The sequence below is a fragment of the Bidens hawaiensis genome, unplaced genomic scaffold (genome assembly GCF_021521415.1).
Source record: "Bidens hawaiensis isolate Kalapana, Puna unplaced genomic scaffold, B.hawaiensis_p1.1 tig00000512_1, whole genome shotgun sequence".
In the NCBI taxonomy this organism is placed as follows: domain Eukaryota; kingdom Viridiplantae; phylum Streptophyta; class Magnoliopsida; order Asterales; family Asteraceae; genus Bidens; species Bidens hawaiensis.
Genome location: NW_027491033.1, coordinates 530,018 through 550,000, shown reverse-complemented (window position 1 = coordinate 550,000; position 19,983 = coordinate 530,018). Strand labels below are relative to the sequence as shown.

Below are 19,983 nucleotides of genomic sequence, written 5' to 3'. Positions count from 1 at the left end.
ATGGGGTTGTCGAGAGAACGGGTTAGGCAAGTCGGGCTTGTTGCACTCGAGAAACTAAAACACGCAGCCCGAAGGACAAATCTTGATGCTATGTTGGTGGAACATTGATCTTTTGCTGTGTCAGACTAGGCAAATCGCCTGTATATACATACGATAGATACATATTGATACATATATACATTGTACGTAAAGGTGTAATAGCTTGAAAATAAGACTTGCTGTATTTTGCAGGAAACATTTATACCATGTGAAGAGAAAGATATTTTTCTAATTAAACAACACTGTCTTTTTTTAGTCTACATTTAGCATATGTATATTTAAGCAATATTTAGCTTCTTTAAGATTCAATAACAAGAAATGTAAAGATACTAAGGGAGTGTTTGGGATTCCTTATTTTTGTCTCCTTATGACTTATAACTTATTAAAATGTTAAAAAAGTATTTAGGTTTGCTTAATATGTAAGAGGAAAAGTTTCATAACTCAGAAGATTGTGAAACCCCTCACAACTTTGTAAAATAAAGTAACTAGTTAAGGTTTAAACTTGAAATATATAACATGTAAGCAAGTCTTGATGATTAATCTTCACCATAAAATATACGTTAGTGTATTTGTGAATTTAAAAGGACTCTTCATTATTACTTGAATAAATTTTGAAACAAATAGTAGTTCGAATTTGGGGGTTGAAACAAATTTGTAATTAATTTAACTAAATAACAAACTTAAATAACCCTTGTTTGTTATTGATTTCAACCGAATACAGATTTGTGAAAAATCAAAACCCATTTTGGTTAGGTTTTAAAAAGTAGCTTTTAATATGTTTGACACAAAATATGAACCATAAGTTGATGCGTTTATTGTGATATAATTTTAATTTAGTATTATCGAATAAGAATCATACAATAAAGCTAAGTTGTACTTTATAAAAACCTTACATGTTTATATTGAAGACAATTTACAAACATTAATTTTAAAAATAAAATATACGGATTCCTTGGTTTGTCAAGATTTCACTTTTAGTCTCTAGTTTTAGGAAGTCACACGACCGGTCCAAACTTTACATAATTGTAATACGTTTGTTTCTTGATTTCGATGGATGTTATGATAAAATTCATAAAATGACTCTTTTTTGGAGAGAGAAACACAAAATAGCCCTTAAACATTCAAGATTCCATAAATGTCTTAAAATTTTGAACTGAGACGTCATTTTGAGAAGCGTTTGTTCCTTGACATCGATTGACTGACCGCCACCAATGCTACTACCAGTACTACCACCACTATCGCTGACCAATGCCACCACCATGTGGCCTGTCAAGATTTCCATTTTCTCTAATTTTAAGAAATAACCCGACTGGTCCAAACTTTACATAACCGTAACACATTTGATCCCTTATATCGATGGAGGTTAACCGTTTTCTGTTAAATGTTAAATGCAAGGGTGAAGGATGCTCCACCTCGGGCCCCCCTTACGTAGTAGTGTAAAGTTATCCGTTTTCGTCCAAAATTTTTTATACATGGTGTAAATTTAGCCGTTTTCGGTCAGAATTATATATACGTAGTTTAAAATTTAGCCGTTTTCGGCCGAAATTTTTTATACGTAGTGTAAATTTAGCCATTTTCAGCCGAAAATTTTTTATACGTAATGTAAATTTAGCCGTTTTCGGCCGAAAAATTGAGCCCGGACCCCTTCGTTTGTGAAATTTTGTATACATTTTGAGTCCCCACTCCCCGGTGTCTTAGTCCGAGCTTTGCCGCTGGTTAAATGTATGTGAAAAGACAATTATACCCTTACTTATTAGTCATTGCTATTGGACAATTTGATATTGTGTGTGTGGGTTGTTTCCCTCTGTGTTCGGACTTCGGATCATCCCCGCCCGCCAGCCAGCCAGCCAGCCATCTCAATTATTTATTTTTAATTTTTATTGTATTGTATTGTATTGTATTCTATAAAAACCAACCAATTAATTAGGCTCGTAACGGAGATCCAATTTCACGGTCACATTACCCACCCACCGGCCGTCGGAAAATAATAATAATAATAATATCTCCTTCTACAATTTCAATTCATTATTCATCATGAATCCTGAGTAGTAAGTCGTTCTTCCATCTCTTATCCTTCAACATATACTCCATTCGATTTTGTTCTTCCTGTAATTGTTATTCAGATCTGCTTCGGTTCTTAATTATACATCAATCGGTAGCGGTTTTCGTAGAAATTAGTTTGTGATTCTCATGGATTTTAACGATCCAATGAGATTCGCTCGTTTTATTATCAAATTATTGTTCAATCTGTTATCTAAACGTGTAGAATTTAACACGTAATGTGCACATAATCTCACATCGTTTAAATCATGATTTAGGCGTTTTATTGTATGTATGTATGATTGGATTAATGGTGAAGAATTATGAAGCTATATATTGAGTTATTTTAATAATAATGTTAATGTGACTTGTAATATATCTATCTATCAGTTGTATAAGTTTTTAGCAAAATATCCATGCCTAAATAAGCACTTATATTGACACGAGGAATAGGAAACCGTAACTAGGAACAATCTGATCGTTTGTGACCTCGCGAATGAGATTATGGTGGTATAATTTTCGTAATGTAGCTCAGTAGCTGCTATAGATGCAAAATCCAGTTATGTGATCAGATTACCGGCCAATTTGTTATCTAAACATGTAGAATTTAGCACTAAATGTGTACATGATCTCGCATTGTTGTGTGAGGAACGGGGATTGGAAGTTGAAATCATTATTTAGGCGTGTAAGGAAATGTGAGCCGACGTTTTATTATATGTATGATTGTATTAGTGGTGAATATATTATGAAGCTTCTGAGTGATTTGAGAAGGACACCTGTAGATATTTGATTTGATGATAGCAGTATGAGTCCTTCAATACCTCTATATATACCTCTCACTTGCATAACTGAAGTTCTATAACAAAATGTGCATGCCTAATTAGGAATAATATGATTGTTTGTGGCCTAACGAACGATATTGTGGTGGTATATTTTTCATAATGTAGCTCATTAGCTGCTATAGAAGCAAAATCCAGTTATGTGATCATGTTGAAAGATTTGCTTTTATAGCATTAGTGAATATTTGAAAGAATGAGGATTGTTTTTACTTAAAGTCTTTATGACATTAATTATTTGTGACATTTTGAGTTAGTTGCAAAATGATACTTTTAAGTTTATAGTATTATTCGAATTTGTCGAAGATATATGTCTATTATATCTGACAAGGAGTACTTGTTATATATTTCATACAGTGACTACTTGTTCAAGCTTTTGCTGATTGGAGATTCAGGAGTTGGCAAATCTTGTCTTCTGCTCAGATTTGCTGTAAGAGAGTATTATGTTTCATTACTTTTTTTGCATTTAAGTGATTCTTTATAGTTTATTTCATAATTTTGCCCATTTGAACCATGCATATCGGCATATCGCATAGTATCATTTTCGTTTTCAGAATTTAGTTGGAAAAACAAAAATCAGTAAAAGAAATGTATGAAATTAGTGGCAATAAAGCTGGTTGCTACATTTTTATATGCGCTGCTTGATATGAAGTGTTTTTATTTTGCTAATCTTAATCTCTTTTGTACAGGATGACTCATATCTTGACAGTTATATCAGCACAATTGGTGTGGACTTTGTAAGAATCAACACTTTTGCACTTAGAAATGTCATATCATTTTAAAATATAGCATTTTGTTACAGTTATCTTTATGTATACTCAAGGTTTTATTTTTGTTGTTACCAGAAAATTCGCACCGTGGATCAAGATGGAAAGACCATTAAGCTACAAATTGTGAGGGGTCTCTTTTAAAAAACATTATGTAATTTTATGTTCTACTTATTTGATATAGAAAATCATGCTATCTATTTTTACCTTTGGTTGTTTAAACATGCAGTGGGACACTGCTGGACAAGAAAGGTTCAGGACAATTACTAGTAGCTACTACCGTGGAGCCCACGGCATTATAGTATGTTTCTTCCAAAGAGCTTGTATTTGTGTTTTAAAACAAATTATATAAAGTTGCAGTAAGCAGCTGTTATGCTATCTTTTTTGTCATTTTTCTTTAAATTTTCTAAATAATCAGAACTTGTCAAACATCTTATTGCTACAACTTTGAATAACATAAAGACATCTAAACACTATATCTATAAGCTGTAATGTTAGATTATTGTTTGATTCTGATTATTATTCAAATCCCCTTTTAGCCTTTGATGCATTTAATCTTGCTTCTACCTCCTTTTTGATGTCCTTGTAATTGGAATTCTGCAGATAGTTTATGATGTTACTGATCTGGAAAGTTTCAACAATGTTAAGCAATGGTTGAGTGAAATTGACCGTTATGCAAGTGAAAATGTAAATAAGCTTCTTGTTGGTAACAAATGTGATCTTACCGAGAGCAGGGCTGTATCATATGATACCGCAAAGGTACAGATTTATGATTCTTTCTCATTCTATTATTCTAATACACACAATTTGTCACATTGAAAATTTATAAAACATTGGAGAAAATATGTTTGCGGGTCAACCTGGCTTGTTAGATTATTGTATAACAAGTTAAAGTTGGTCATTCTTTTTGATGGTTAGGAATTTGCTGATGATATTGGCATTCCATTTATGGAAACTAGTGCTAAAGACGCCACTAACGTTGAGCAAGCTTTTATGGCTATGTGTGCTGATATCAAGAACAGGTAAATATATACGTTAATTAATGATTACTTGGTTATTACACTTGTAGGCTAAAATATTTGGGTTACAATATTTATTAAATTCTTATGAAATAAAAGAAATCTATAGCTTTAGTTCGGTTTGGTTCGGGTTTATTCTGTTTTAATTGCGTGCAAAACCAAAACCGAACCAAAAGTTCAGTTTTTATAGTAGATAAATGGATAGTTGATTTTCATTTCCAATAAAAGGATCCAATTACGATAAAGAGGCAGGTAAGCGGGCAACAAGCTGCGCCGCCACCCCCTGCTGGTTTTTATGAAAAATGGATGTTTTTATGAAAACATATAACCAAACTGCTGGTTTTTGTTTCGGTTCGGTTACTTGGGTTACGGGTTGTTTTTTTGGTTTCATTCACACCTGTACCTCTAGCAGAGGTCCGGTCCCATTGGTTGGCATGATATTGGTGGGTCTCGTTACCTTTCTGATAAGGGGTTCTAATGGTTACATTATAATGGCGGTCAACTCAACTTGACGAACCCGCATTATGAATGTACTACTCAACCCCATGTTGCCACGTTTAAGTGATTTAACAATTATTAAGTTTGAAAAGTTGGTTTGACTATGGATCGATGCAGGATGGCGAGTCAGCCTTCGTCAAACAAGAGGCCACCTACTGTGCAGATCAAAGGGCAACCAATCAGCCAAAAGAGTGGTTGCTGCTCATCTTAGGTTATTCTTCCTACCGTTCAATCATATAGTTCATCGCCAACATTTTATTGATTTTTTGCATTGTTGTTTGAATTATAATTATTATTATTTGTGTTGTAAGGATTGTTTACTGCTAGTGTCAATCTGCCTGCAGTGCCAATCTCTTACCAACCAGAATTCATTAATGTTGTTTAGATAAGGGGACATTTTGGCAAACTTATGAATGTATTTCAAATAATATACCAATTGGGTAGTCATTTTCAGTTCATAGTGTATTCAGAACATTTTATGCAAGCATGACCTCAGAACTTAAATACGCTATACATTAGAACATAGATTGGGATTTATTAGTCAAAAACAACAAAAAGGAAATAGGGTCCAAAAATCGTGGTCAAATTCAAAATTTCATTCTTCTCTTTCTTCTTCATCGTCGTTCACTTTCTCATCTTTTTTCTCTTAAGCTTTAGGTGTTGTCTTCTTGGGCAACAGAGAAAGGGTCAATGTTTGGAAAACAGTCAAACACCAGCTCCAGAAATCGTTACTGCCTCCAGCAGTTTCTAGGAATCGTTACGGCCTCTTAACAGTTTTCCGATATCATGGTCCCTTTCTAATTGGCAAGCTTAAATGCTTCAGCGTTATGAAAATTTCCGAGTGCTCATGAAAAAGCTAGTTACGACTAGTTAAATCCTTTTACCTAAAATTTAACCATCGTAAATGATATTTTACTTTTGTTACAAATTTAGTATGCTTTTACAAAGACCTAGTTTGACATGTACTCTAGATTAACACACCTTAATTGAACCTTCAAGTTCAAAATCACCCGCCTTCAAATTCTAACCTTTCAGATTTTTTTATCATGAAAAAAATCATGTTAAACAGTGTGTGACTTTCGTTCTTTGGTCTAAAAACTGTATGATGTATGCGTGTGCAATTGTGTATATACAAGGTTGGTTTCGAATGAAAACCAATCAAAACTTTAGAACTGTTTTAACCATCTTTTGAAGAAAAAACACAATGACATTTATCAAAATATAGGTGAAACATTAGTCCAACTTATTATTGTGATGAACCGATATAGAAGAATTACATGAGTTTCATTGAGTAAAACATTAATATTAGGTGAATATGTACACTAGTTTCACATATAAAGATTTCTATGTGGTGGTAAGGCTCACTTTTATTGGTGACTGGCATGGGAGGTTATTGCAATTAAAAAAAAAAAAAGATAAAAATCCTTTTTATTAACCTAGGTCTAATATCACAAATAAGTGGAACACTAAAAGTATAGTGTCTAAATTGACGAATTCACCTATACTATGCATGTGCCTTTCGAGTATAGTTTAACGTGTTAAGCAATCACTACTTTTAAGTTAAGTTTTGAGAGCTTGAACTTTATTGACTATTATTGTTACAACACTTTTATATTCTCGTTTTAGATTTTAGTTAGGTGTATGAATCGGGAATACAAAATGCTCTCATAATTTAAAAATATTTTTAAGAAAGAGTTTAAAAAAATTATACAAACATTTAACACCAATTATACATTCGATTATATACCTTTTCAAATAATCTTTGCATGCAAACTCTGAACCCTAAACCTGTCAAATTTATCGACCATCACATCTTATAATACAATTGAATACCGCTTTCCAATTGTGGGATATATAATAACACCCTTTGTAATAGTTTTAAAAGGTTTTTTGAGTAATCAAGTTAAAACATTAAAAAAAGATAAACATGTATGAACTGGTTAATTTAGGTTCTGTTTGTTTTTGCTTAAATGGCATGCACGCAGACATAAGTCACTGAAAACATTTTTTTTATATAAAAAAAATACTTGAAAAGTGATTTTATAGTCTTAAAAAATAAGTTAATATTCAACTTCTTCAAATATCTTTACAACCTACCAACACCCATTGTCCACCACCACCACCCATCGTCCGCCGCCACCACCCACCACCCATCGTCCGCCGCCACCACCCACCACCCATCGTCCGACCACTGTCAGCCACCACCATCACGTTCCGTCACCACCACCCACCCTCCATCACCACCGTTAACCACCTACCACCAATCGTCCACCACCACCCACTATCATAGTTCGTAAACCATCACCAATTATTTTAGCAGTCTACATACGTTAAAAACAAACATTTTTCTTCTTATAAACTACATACATCTTATTCAATAGATATGGTCAACAGAGACATTTTATTTCTAAAAAAACAAAACAACTTATATTCAATTTATGTCGTTCAAAAGTCAAAACAAATTTAAAATAACAATTTTCCCGCCTTCATAAAAACCCCTTTTCATTTCAATTTCATAATAATATCTTCAATCATTATCTTATTATTATTATCCTCATACACTCTCAAATCTGATACATTTAATCTCCATGTAGATTAATTATTGACTCACTTCTTCAATTCACTTCAAACCAGTCATTTCTAGGGTTTCAATTACTCACAATGCACATCAAAGAGGTATGTTTAGAAGGATTCAAATCATACGCTACACGAACACTAGTTCCAGGTTTCGATCCTTACTTCAACGCCATTACTGGATTAAATGGATCCGGCAAATCGAATATTCTCGATTCGATTTGCTTCGTGTTAGGTATCACCAACTTGCAGCAGGTTCGAGCTTCGAACCTGCAGGAGCTGGTGTATAAGCAAGGGCAGGCTGGTATTACGAAGGCTACGGTTTCGGTTGTGTTCGATAACTCGGATAGGAGTAGAAGTCCTCTTGGGTATGAAGAGTGTTCTGAAATTACTGTCACACGTCAGGTATGGAGGTTGATCATTTATAATAATAATAATAATAATAATAATAATTAATAATAATAATAAATTAAATATTAATAAAATAATTAGCTATTTGATAGAGTAATAATAATAATAATAATAATAATAATAAGCTATTAGATAGAATTTTATATATGAATTGGTCAAGAGTAATAAGTTATTTGATAGAATTTAGAATTTAAATAATAATAATAATAATAATAATAATAATAATAATAAGCTATTAGATAGAATTTTAAATATGAATTGTGTAGTATAGTTGTTTAATTGGTTTCTAGGGGAAGAGTTGCAATTGACTTTAGAATGTTAATCATTATGCTTTGAATGTTGTTAAATATTTCAAAATTTTTAGAAAAATACATGGAATCTATGTTATGCTATGGTATGTGCTAGAAATAGAACCGTGCTGATTTATAAGCTGGTGAAAAGAAATTATCAGTTTTTCCAAGGACTTTGTATGTATGCCATTTGAACGAGAATGAATACCACACAGAAAAGTCAAGACCCAAGTTTCATTAAAGGAAAGGAAAGGGGGGGGGGTAAGAGAAATAAAGAGTAAAATGAGAGGGACCGCTTTCCTTCTAAATCGGAAGGAATGGAAAGGGAAATGAAGGAGAAGAAAGGAAAGGAAAATCTTTCATTTCGAACATGTTTGGGATTGAGTTTGAAAAATGCTTATTGGCTTATCGGTGTTTCAAAAAGCCAATAAGTTAAAATGTGTTTGGCAATCACAAAAATCCTTCTTATTTTAGCTTTTTGAAAAGGTTAAAAAGCAATTTTCAAAAGCCCCAAATCTTGGCTTTTCAAAATGGTTTTTTGAAAAAACCAATAAGCCATTAAGCATTTTTCAAACTCAATCTCAAACATGCTCTTCCTTTCCTTAAATAAACTCGGGACCACTAAAGTTTTTGCCTTTTTGGCTACACCGTTTATTGTGTTTTTATAAATCACTTAAAAATATGTTATATTGGTTATAGAAGTTACTATTCGGTTATTTTGGTTTTGTGCACACCCTTAAATGTATGGTTCATTGGTTTGAACAAAGAAGTTATTGATTTGGAGTTGATTCGTACAAGATACTGTTACAAGTTTTGTTTAACAACACTTCATAACTTATGCATCTTAATGTTTTTTAAACTTTTCAGATTGTGGTTGGTGGGAGAAACAAATACTTGATTAACGGACATGTTGCACAACCAAGCAGAGTGCAAAATCTTTTCCACTCGGTGCAACTAAATGTCAACAATCCACATTTTTTAATTATGCAAGGACGCATTACAAAGGTATTAAACATGAAACCACCGGAAATATTATCCATGCTTGAAGAAGCTGCAGGAACAAGAATGTATGAAACTAAAAAAGATGCTGCTTTAAAAACCCTAGAGAAGAAACAAGGTAAAGTAGATGAAATCAACAAGCTTCTTGATCATGAAATACTTCCAGCTTTAGAGAAGCTAAAGAGCGAGCGGATGCAGTACATGAAATGGTCCAATGGGAATGCGGACTTGGATAGATTGAAACGGTTTTGTATTGCTTATGAGTATGTGCAAGCAGAGAAGGTCAGGGATAATGCAGTTGTTGGTGTTGATGAGATGAAAAGTAAGATTTGTGAGATTGGTAATGATGTTGAGAGTATGAACGTGGAGGTGCAAGAGATGGAAACACGTGTGGGAAAGTTAACAGTTGAAAAAGATGCAACTATGGGTGGGGAGGTTAAAGGTTTATCGGATAAAGTTGATGCTATAGCGCGTGATCTTGTTAAAGAAACGTCTGTATTGAAAAACCGTCAGGATGATCTCACAACCGAGATAAATAATGCAGAGAAGGTAAACATCATTTTTGGCCAAATTTAGGGGTGTGCATGGGTTGGTTTTGGGCTCAAACTGAACAAAAACCGAAAGTTTGGTTTTTATGCTTTTAAAAACCATTCGGTTTCTGTTTTCACAGGTTCAATTCGGTTATAAAAGTTGGTTTGGTTTTTACGATTTATTTCAGTTTTAGGGGTACATGCAAAACCAAAATCGAACCGGGAATTCGGTTTTGGGTTGGGTTCGGTTTTGTCGGTTAGGTGTCGGTTATTTCGTTTTTTATGCACATATCTAGCCAAATTGTGTTTCCTTATGTTCAAAATGTAGTAATTTTTCATATCTTGAGATTATTAGATTGGAAAAAGTATTGAAGAACTGAAACAGTCAGAGAAAGACAGAATATCTGCTGTAAAGAGTGCAGAAGACGGAGCTGCTGATCTGAAGAGAAGAATGGAGGAGCTAGCAAAGACTTTAGAAAACCTTGAGAAAGAACAACAGGTAAATGCAATAATAATTTAAGTTTGACCACCTCACCAAATCAACTGTAATGATATTGGAGTGAGATGGACAGGGTGTTGTTGCTGGTAAGAGTAGTGGGAATGAAGAAAAGTGTCTGGAAGATCAGTTAGGTGATGCTAAAGTGGCAGTTGGAAGAGTAGAGAGCGAGGTTGAACAATTGAAAACAAAGATAAAGCATAGTGAAAAGGAGTTAAAAGAGAATAAAACTAAGTTATCATTAAAACACAACGAAGCTGTTGAAGCAGAAAAGCAGTTAAAAATCAGACAAAAAGATTTAGAAAATGTTGAAACGGGTTTAAAATCCCTCTCATATGAGGAAGGACAGATGGAAAGTTTAGAAAAGGTGTGTTTTTTACTTCAAAAAGTGTACTTATGCATATTGAGTTCTTTCTTATGCGAAATATTAATGATGATCAGGATCGAACAGTGGAATTAGAAGCAGTACATAAAATTAAAGAAGAGATCCGGAATATTTCGTCAAGTTTGGGAAACATCGAGTTTTCTTATCGTGATCCTGTGAATAACTTTGATCGGTCAAAAGTCAAAGGTGTGGTTGCAAAGCTTATTAAAGTGAAAGATAGCTCAACAATGACTGCCTTGGAGGTTCTAGTTTACTATATCATGCAGAGTTATTAGTTATAGCCTTTGCTTATTGATAATATTTATTAATTTATTTACGATACTTTGATTCAGGTTTGTGCAGGTGGAAAGTTGTACAATGTTGTGCTTGATACTGAAAACACAGGAAAACAACTTCTACAAAATGGTGATCTTAGAAGAAGAATGACATTTATCCCTTTAAATAAAATCCAAAGCTATCCTGTACCACCTAATATTCAAAGAGACGCTGCTAATTTGGTAAGTGTATATTCTTTTATTATTCACCTGTATTATAATCTCACATGATTTTATGTACTCAGGTAGGTAAAGGCAATGCTGAAGTTGCACTTTCATTGGTTAATTATGATAATGAACTCCAGGTTTGTTTTCTCATTTTTATTTTTTAGATTTAACTTTCGTCAGCTTTTCATTATTAGCTGAAAAGTTTCTGTTCAGTTCTACTTTTTTCTTTAACTCATTTATCTACTTTTCTGAGAGTTGTTAATATTTCAGAGTGCAATGGAATATGTGTTCGGTTCAACTTTTGTCTGCAAAACAATTGAAGCTGCACGAGAGGTATTTTGTCATAAGAAAAGTATAAATACTATCTTCAATGTGCCACCTATCTTATCAGTTTTATCATGAAAATGTATTTAACTACTTTTTTTGTGGGTATATTAACTTATGGCACACAGGTTGCTTTTAATCAGAAAGTTAGAACCACAAGTGTGACATTAGGAGGTGACATATATCAACCAAGTGGACTCCTGACTGGTGGTTCTCGCAAGTAAACAAACATTTCATAAAATTTTATTAATTATTACATTTATGATTACTTATTAGTGTACTTGAGAACCCACAATAGAAAATAGATTTATTTTATAAACTGAAATATAATTTGTTAATGCGCAGGGGTGGTGGTGATCTATTAAGGCAATTGCATGCTTTGGTAGAGGCTGAATCAGATCTGACTTTACATCAAAAGCGCCTATCAGAAATCGAAGCAAAGGTTAAAATTTAAGCCTATGTTGTTTCTAAAGCTTAATATCATGGCTGTTTATCAACAATATTTTACAAGTGTCTAAACGTGTCATTTGTATGTCCAGATCAGCGAGATCCTTCCACTTTATAGAAAGTATAATGACCTAAAGAAACAGTTGGAGCTCAAATCAAACGAGCTATCTCTCTTCCAGAGTAGAGTTGAGCAGAACGAGCATCACAAGGTTCCATCATATTCTGTGTTCAATAGTTTATATATATATATCTATATTAAAAAGTTTATTTTTTTTTTAAATTTTGGGTGATGTAGCTTAGTGAGACGGTAAAACGGATCGAGCAGGAGCTTGCAGTAGCGAAATCTGCTGTTAGTGAAAAGGAAGCGGTTTATAAAGAATGTGTGACTGAAGTTGCAACTTTAGAAAAATCAATTTATGATCATGCTAATAATCGGGAACGTATACTTAAAAATCTAGAAAAAAAGATTAAAGCAGTCAAGACACAAATGCAGTCAGCTTCAAAAGACCTTAAGGTACATATTTTAGGTTTTTTATATGATTATTATTTTCATATTTCAGATTCTGACATGAGTGTTCGATGTTCATCTAGGGGCACAAAAATGAAAGGGAGAAATTAATAATGGAAGTGGAAGCTGTCAAACAAGAACAAGCATCTTTGGAGCATCAATTAGTTTCTTTTCAGAAGCAGATTAGTTTGTTGACTTCTGAAGTGGATGAACTCAAGACCAAGGTTGACTATTTTGACCTTTTTTTTCTATTTCTACAATATGAAAGACAATGTTTACATTCATGCAGGTCACATCACTGAAAGATGAACATAGCCAAGCACAATCTGAACTAAATGCAGCTCGTACAAAAGTCAACGACTGCGATTCACAAATTAGTAGCATTCTTAAAGATCAGCAGAAACTTAAAAACGAGATCGGTGAGAAAACTCTTGAAAGGAAGAAATTGGAAAATGAGGTAAGTTTTTTATTCACTAATGCTTATTTACAATGTTGTTATAACATGTGCTATATTGTGTAGGTGAAACGGATGGAAACTGAACGAAAAGACTGCTCACTAAAAGTGGATAAACTGATTGAGAAAAACAGTTGGATAACTGCTGAGAAACAGCTTTTTGGAAGAAGTGGAAGTGATTATGATTTCGCATCGCGTGATCCACACAAAACAAGAGATGAATTTGAAAAACTCCAGACTGAACAAGCAGGGTATTCTTTTAGTTTTACTATAAACCTTAAAAACCTTTTTACGGAAAGTAGAATATTTTACTTATTTTCTTAGATGTTTGTTTGTTAAAGGCTTGAGAAGAGGGTGAACAAGAAAGTTATGGCTATGTTTGAGAAAGCAGAAGATGAGTACAATAATTTGTTAGCCAGGAAGAAAATTATTGAGGTTGGTAAACAATCAACATAGATTCTTCATTGACCATTTTGACCAAAACTTTTCTTATATGAATAGTCTCATTTGACCAATTTTTAAATTTATAATTATTTGATGTGATTGGGTAGTGTCAAGTGGTCACATTCAAAGCAAAAAAAAAATCATCTTTCTGGCTTATGTGCCAAAGTCTTTTTGGTTAAACAAGATGGCTGACATGTCATCATCATCTGACTGGTAGCTCGGCCTGTCAAAACCTCGTCATTTGCGATAACAAGTCCATATGGCATCTTGTGATTGTGACGTATTTTGTCTAATCATTTGTGACAGTCAAGGTTACACTTTTAAAAGATGGTCAAATGGCCATTAAGTAATAAGGTTAGGGGGTTGGGGTCATTTTTGTAATTCAACTTATTTCGAGTTTTTTATTACATAGAATGACAAGTCAAAGATTAAGTTGGTGATTGAAGAGCTAGATGAAAAGAAAAAAGAGACACTAAAAGTCACATGGGTGAAAGTAAACAGGTGAGTTTTTGTTAAATTTCAAGTATGATTTTATATAAATATATCATTGATTTAATCCAATATTTCATTATATTTTCAGTGATTTCGGATCTATATTTTCCACTTTGCTACCTGTTACAATGGCAAAACTAGAACCCCCAGAGGGAGGTACTTTTTTAGACGGGTTAGAAGTCCGCGTCGCATTTGGGAGTGTTTGAAAACAGTCATTATCAGAACTTAGTGGAGGACAAAGATCTCTACTTGCACTTTCACTAATTTTGGCATTACTTCTCTTCAAACCAGCTCCACTTTATATTCTGGATGAGGTACACATGCACACACATATATATATTTATACACACGCATACACACAAATAGTAGAACAATGTACATAATATCTTTAACAGGTTGATGCAGCACTTGATCTAAGCCACACACAGAACATCGGGCGAATGATCAAAGCACACTTTCCACATTCACAGGTATATATTGATATATTACATATTTAGTTACAAACTTAAAAAGTTGTGTTTGTATATTAACATAAAATGTTCATTGTTTTTGTGTTGACAGTTTATCGTGGTGTCACTGAAAGAAGGCATGTTCAACAATGCCAATGTTCTTTTTCGTACAAAGTTTGTAGATGGTGTCTCAACTGTTCAGAGAACCGTTGCTTCGAAGTAAATGATCATGTCTTTCAACAACTAAACCTAAGTGTATAAGCCATTTTGTAATCATATTATGTATGTATATACACACTCATTTCTGCTTTATATATGTATTATTATTAGTGAAGAAAAGTTATTTTCATGAAAGGGTGGATCGTCAAATTGGATAACCGAATCATAAAAAGATAACAAATTGAAATAACCGAACGAGAAAACATAAAACCATCAAACCATGCAGCTTACTCGTTTTTGTTTTTTATTTCTATAACTATTGTATTGTAGTGATAATTAGAAGCAACCCTAATTAATATATTGTAACAATCCATAATTTGTAGGTTCTAATAAATAATCGAATTGGTTTAAAACAGTCTCATTGCATGTAACTTTTCTATGAATACTTACACCCTTTTTAAACAATGTCAAATCACCATATATAAGTTGTAAACTAATATGGCAAAATCTGTTCTCTTTAGAAGATGAACCAAAAACTAGTCTTTTGTGCTCTCAACTTCAGGCTCTTGTTTGGTACACTTCTCCCCATTAGTTATGAGTAGAGGTTGCGGCACCATAGTAGCAAAATTTTCCGTCCTTTGATCGAGTGGATACCCGGGCATGTAATTCGTCAAAGGAATGTGCATCTGCAAAACGAGCAATTATAGTGTTAGGTTACTAGCTAGTCCGGTTTGACTAGGTTTCAATAGCTCAAAAGCCTTAAATGAATCAAGACAACTAAGCCATGAAGTTATTTGGATATGTGGTAAAACCGTAAAAGTGATTATTGCGATTCGACAATATTAATGATATTGTTAAACTGTCCACAATAACCACACTTTTTCATGGATGATTCATTAGAAGACATTGTTAAACTTTTTGCACCTTAATTATTCATCTACATCTTGACCTGTGTATAATATATATATGTTACACGAACGAGATATATAAAAGAATGATATATCATGATCTTGGTAAAAGTAAACATATCTAGGACCGAATAATTAGAAGCTAATGTTGGATTGGATTTATAAAATATTTTTGTTTTTGTTTATATACTTATATCTTAAGGACTTGCCATAATTGTTCAAAATCACAAAAGATATATGGATCGTATTTCCTTTTTTATGTTACCAATCACAATATAGTTTTGAATTTTCATGCTTTTAAAGATTTATTACTATTATTGTTATAAATATTTATGACTAAATAAACACGTGATGGAAATCAAATATAATTTAGATAAATATATGCGCCGTAAAACAGTTTGTTAATTATAATAAGTGGAATTTCAGCAGAAACACAGTCATATATAACTCAAAATTGTTTTAACTTAAAGTTTAAAGGATACAAAATCCTTCAATGAGAAACCATAGTTTATCTGCTTTTTTTTTTATCAATTATGATATGTCCTCACACGTATTTTTATTTTTTGAAAGTGTTTTTTTGTGTTATTAAAATAAATAACTTTTTAATCTATTATAAAATAGCTTTTTAATTTTTATTTAAAAAAGAAATTGAACTTTTTTTTAAAAGGAAACCTTTTAAAAAATATATATAATTTATCAAGTGGGTAATATGAGAAGTTTAACACGTTCCTTAAAAGGTAGCTAAAACACCAATCACATCGTGCCATGGTGAGACGATCGTGTTGTAATAAAACGCCATGCCGACAGTGAGACCATTGTGATACGTACTAAAACGCCATGCCAGATACATTGACTCCTTGTAGTCGGGCAGGTCACTATAGCACTAACTGCCGGTTACATTGACTCCTTGAACCTGGTTAGGACACCATGCAACAGATTAGATATTAAAATAAAGCAATGAACATAATGAACCAATAACTTTATTAAACTACGTAAATTTAAGACCAAAACCATCTAAATAAACAAGTTTTTAGTTATATAACCACCTTGTTTGAATATGAGGTTTCACAAAAATAAGTAAACAAATTGTCTAAGGCGTATCTTTATAAAGCTAAAGTAAATCATCTTCAATCAAGACTAAGCACCGTGACTGTACCACGATCTCTCTGAAAAATCATTCTAAGTTTTCTTAATTGTCCAACTGAACATGCTTAAAAAAATGGACTATATATACCCATCTTTATAAAAGATCATTTCTAAATGCTTAAAAAGTAAAAATAAATGTAAGATAAGTGTGAAGCACGTAATCAATGAAAATGTACGCTAATTGCATTTAATCTTTCACAAGTCAATAAGTGAATATATAATCAATGAAAATCTGAATATCATCAATGAAAATATACGAACTAGTATAGGGCCCTCTAATTGTGGATACGAACAACTTAATAATTAGTGTCGATCGATTAATCTCATGATAAGTAATTAAGCTAGCTTTGTAACCATTTCTCTAATTTTCATTTAATGAAATAAATCGCTCATTAGGCCTCTTAATAGTTAAAACTTTCTTCTAATGAAATAAGACGACCTTACTAAGAGGTTACATTTGATTTGTTCATTGTGAGGTTACATGAGGCCTCTATTAGAACTTTCTTTTAACGTACGTAACACTAAACTTATATTATGCTTATATTTATTATCACATTTAACAAATAATCCACATTACACAAAACAAAAACAAAGTAACAAACACAGGCACACTTAAACCATTAAAACCCAAACAAAAAATGGACTCACATAACTAAACAACCATCTCCTTCATAATCATACACACAATACACCTACGCCAAAGCGCGGTGATGCGCCGCGCCACCCGCCTCACGCTGCCCCATGGACGGTTTTGTGGGTTGTAGGATTGATGGATATCGGTCATATTATTATTATTATGGTTGTGGGAGTGAGAATAATAATATTATTAATAGGAATGGTGGCGGTGGTGGTACGGTGGGTGTTTATATTGTGAGGGTGGTGGTGATGACGTGGTATGAGATGAAATGTGGTGAGGACACGTGGGGTGTTTCGTGTCGAATGTTGGTTTAGTTTTGGATGTTAAGGTCACGTGACAAGGACCAGTGTGGCTAGAGAGTTTTAATATTATTCTCTGTGACACAGAAAAAGAGTGTTCAGGCCTTAGGGAAAGTGAGATTTTTAAATATGGGATAGGGATGTTGGCTGATAATTTGTGTCTTAACATGTTTAACAGGTAAGAATTGACGCGTGTGATACAAATATCAAACATGAATACGACTCGTTTAACTACTTTATATGTCATGACTATAAGATAGTTTTAAGTTTTGTGTATCAATAAGAAAAAATGATGGAGTCTAGCAGATTAATTTCAATTATTTAAGAAAATAAAAAAATCACATACCGCATTGTTTTGATTAACATGTCTTATCGTATCTTAAACAGGTACCCAATTGTCAGCCCTTTATTTATGAGATATTTCTTGAGAAAGAGTAGGGTGTTAAGTTACAATTGCGTATGGAGTGCGGATGATGGTTAGTTAATCAAAAGTGTTGTTACGTTGTTGCTATTTAGACGATGAAGTATTAATTAATTAACCGGCCATAAATCATATGTACAGGAGGAAATTTAACTTACCAAATTTTTAATCATTATGTTTTTTATAAATATATTAGTTGAATTAAAAAGGTTTATTTTTATTGGTTGGATTTGATTGTTGTCCCACCACCTTAAGCCCCTACACGTGGTCTAAAGTTATTTATAAAATGAAACAGTTAGATATGTCATACAAGAACCAAACAAATATATCTTTGGTTGAGGAAACCGTTGTTTGGGAAAACACTCGTGGACAACCAAGCTTGAAGAAACAATAAAAAAATTGTGCTAGTCGCATGCATGATATCCTTGTAAAACGTAGTTGTTTAAAACTTTTGCACGTAAACTATCATTGAATATAATTGATTTGAACCTAAAACCATCACTTCCAAGACATAGTTCATACACAACCTATACTAACACTGAAATCCCAAATATCTTTCATCCTTATCTCAGGCTTATAGATACTAGGTGTTATAGCTGATGGACAATTGGACATTGTGGATTTAGAGCAATAAATGTTACTCTTGGGTACAATGAAGATTAGTGGTGTCATGCACCAAGTCAATACATAATATGTTTTATCCCATACTATTCTTAGGAACATGTGTTCCACCGTCTAGTCATTAGTGATTATGCATGATATACGTGTTTTGATTTAAATGAACTTGGTGAGACCATGAAGAGTTATCGAACCATCAAATGCTTACTATAGAACATACACATGGTAACTGTTGTTCATAGATAGCAAATAATTTGTTATGAAAATTGAATTTATAAACTAAAACTTTTACCAAAGTTATTCCTAAAAGACACAACTGTTTTTTTTAAAGACGACAATAAATTAAAAAAAACGTATTTCAGAAACGAATTTAAATTTTTTTAAGTATTTTTATTAATTATTGTAACATCATTTTTCCTAACTAAAAAATCTTTTTTATTTTTTTAAGTAGTTATTAAAATGGTTGCTTTTACTTTCACCAATATGCCGTTTGACTGTTGTGGCCAATCATTTCAAAATTTGAAACTCACCTTCACCCAAATTCACCGCATCAATCAGATCTGAATATCAAATTATCAACCGCACACTCTTAAATTCAACTTCTAATCTGCAATTCACACCTTCAATTCCTCAATAACCGTTACACTTATAGCAAATTCTCCACATTTCATGGTCAAATCGTTCTTGTGATGGAGTTTACAGAGCCTTTTAAGCAGACCGGTCCTTGTTGCTTCTCACCAAATGCTCGCTATCTCGCCGTTGCCGTTGATTACCGCCTTGTCATTCGAAATGTCGTCTCTTTTAAGGTATATATAACAATTGCTTAACTATTTATTTTATTATTATGCAATATTTTGAACTGTTTTGAGATATTGATTGAATTATGTATAGTGCATTTGCTATTTCATTTAGAAACCCTAGTTGATTTAAAAACATGTGTTGAGGCTCAGGTTTATTAAAAGAAGTTTAGAATCGAAACCGAAAGTTGTATGCGCCTTTGTTCAGTTTGATCTCTAGAAGTTACTGCTTAAATGTGAATTAGAGAAGTGAAGTTTGTTGTAAAACTTGCAAGGCGCGAGTGAGCTCAGATTGGAATTTTTATATGGAGTTTTCAGTTATGCACACACGCATACGCATTTTTATATGTAAAATTTTGAAGTAGACAGGTTTTAAACCCTCCTCGACTCGTTTAGGATCGGAATAACTGGAATTGGCCAGGATTAGGGCTGATTAGGTCCGGATTTGACTTAGTTTGACCGATTAGCAATTTTTGCTGCTGTTTAGCCAAAGTCGAAGAGCCAGGGCTCCAAT

At 32.9% G+C, this 19,983-nt stretch overlaps 5 protein-coding genes across 5 annotated transcripts in view; 4 read left to right on the top strand and 1 right to left on the bottom strand.

Moving 5' to 3' along the window:
* LOC143633257 (RNA polymerase sigma factor sigA-like) overlaps positions 1-223 on the top strand; it is a 14,449-nt gene extending 14,226 nt beyond the window's left edge. The window contains exon 9 of the mRNA XM_077101599.1: positions 1-223. This exon is cut by the window's left edge and continues 1 nt beyond it. Within this exon, the coding sequence (XP_076957714.1) occupies positions 1-108 (108 nt within the window). The 3' untranslated portion in view covers positions 109-223.
* The window catches only part of LOC143633302 (glutamate dehydrogenase 2-like), a 168,375-nt gene that overhangs the window by 114,629 nt on the left and 33,763 nt on the right, over positions 1-19,983 (bottom strand). The window lies entirely within an intron of this gene.
* LOC143631009 (ras-related protein RABD2c-like) lies at positions 1,915-5,703 on the top strand. The gene is made up of 8 exons (XM_077099879.1): positions 1,915-2,087; positions 3,273-3,345; positions 3,605-3,652; positions 3,761-3,808; positions 3,912-3,983; positions 4,286-4,441; positions 4,601-4,704; positions 5,317-5,703. The coding sequence occupies exons 1-8, from the start codon at positions 2,074-2,076 to the stop codon at positions 5,408-5,410; spliced, it is 609 nt and encodes a 202-aa protein (XP_076955994.1). The 5' UTR covers positions 1,915-2,073; the 3' UTR covers positions 5,411-5,703.
* LOC143633239 (structural maintenance of chromosomes protein 2-1-like) lies at positions 7,735-14,038 on the top strand. Its single transcript, XM_077101582.1, has 16 exons — positions 7,735-8,178; positions 9,342-10,022; positions 10,359-10,502; positions 10,576-10,866; positions 10,941-11,126; positions 11,217-11,381; positions 11,444-11,503; positions 11,637-11,699; positions 11,819-11,910; positions 12,036-12,132; positions 12,230-12,346; positions 12,433-12,651; positions 12,729-12,869; positions 12,935-13,102; positions 13,166-13,350; positions 13,956-14,038. Exons 1-16 carry the CDS (start codon positions 7,861-7,863, stop codon positions 13,981-13,983), a joined length of 2,955 nt encoding a protein of 984 aa, XP_076957697.1. The 5' UTR covers positions 7,735-7,860; the 3' UTR covers positions 13,984-14,038.
* Positions 14,027-14,726, top strand: LOC143632176 (structural maintenance of chromosomes protein 2-1-like). The gene is made up of 4 exons (XM_077100754.1): positions 14,027-14,044; positions 14,248-14,349; positions 14,431-14,505; positions 14,597-14,726. The coding sequence occupies exons 1-4, from the start codon at positions 14,027-14,029 to the stop codon at positions 14,705-14,707; spliced, it is 306 nt and encodes a 101-aa protein (XP_076956869.1). The 3' UTR covers positions 14,708-14,726.

What these genes read in the sequence shown, in the direction of transcription:
- LOC143632176 (XM_077100754.1), top strand. An exon ending in CACTTTATATTCTGGATGAG is followed by an intron (nt 14,350 to 14,430) that starts GTACACATGCAC and finishes TATCTTTAACAG; the next exon opens with GTTGATGCAGCACTTGATCT. An exon ending in CACACTTTCCACATTCACAG is followed by an intron (nt 14,506 to 14,596) that starts GTATATATTGAT and finishes TTGTGTTGACAG; the next exon opens with TTTATCGTGGTGTCACTGAA.
- LOC143633239 (XM_077101582.1), top strand. Translation starts at nt 7,861, where the DNA reads ATGCACATCAAAGAGGTATGTTTAGAAGGATTCAAATCATACGCTACA. An exon ending in ACCTTGAGAAAGAACAACAG is followed by an intron (nt 10,503 to 10,575) that starts GTAAATGCAATA and finishes TGAGATGGACAG; the next exon opens with GGTGTTGTTGCTGGTAAGAG. An exon ending in CAACAATGACTGCCTTGGAG is followed by an intron (nt 11,127 to 11,216) that starts GTTCTAGTTTAC and finishes ACTTTGATTCAG; the next exon opens with GTTTGTGCAGGTGGAAAGTT.
- LOC143631009 (XM_077099879.1), top strand. An exon ending in GTGGAGCCCACGGCATTATA is followed by an intron (nt 3,984 to 4,285) that starts GTATGTTTCTTC and finishes GGAATTCTGCAG; the next exon opens with ATAGTTTATGATGTTACTGA. An exon ending in TATCATATGATACCGCAAAG is followed by an intron (nt 4,442 to 4,600) that starts GTACAGATTTAT and finishes TTTGATGGTTAG; the next exon opens with GAATTTGCTGATGATATTGG.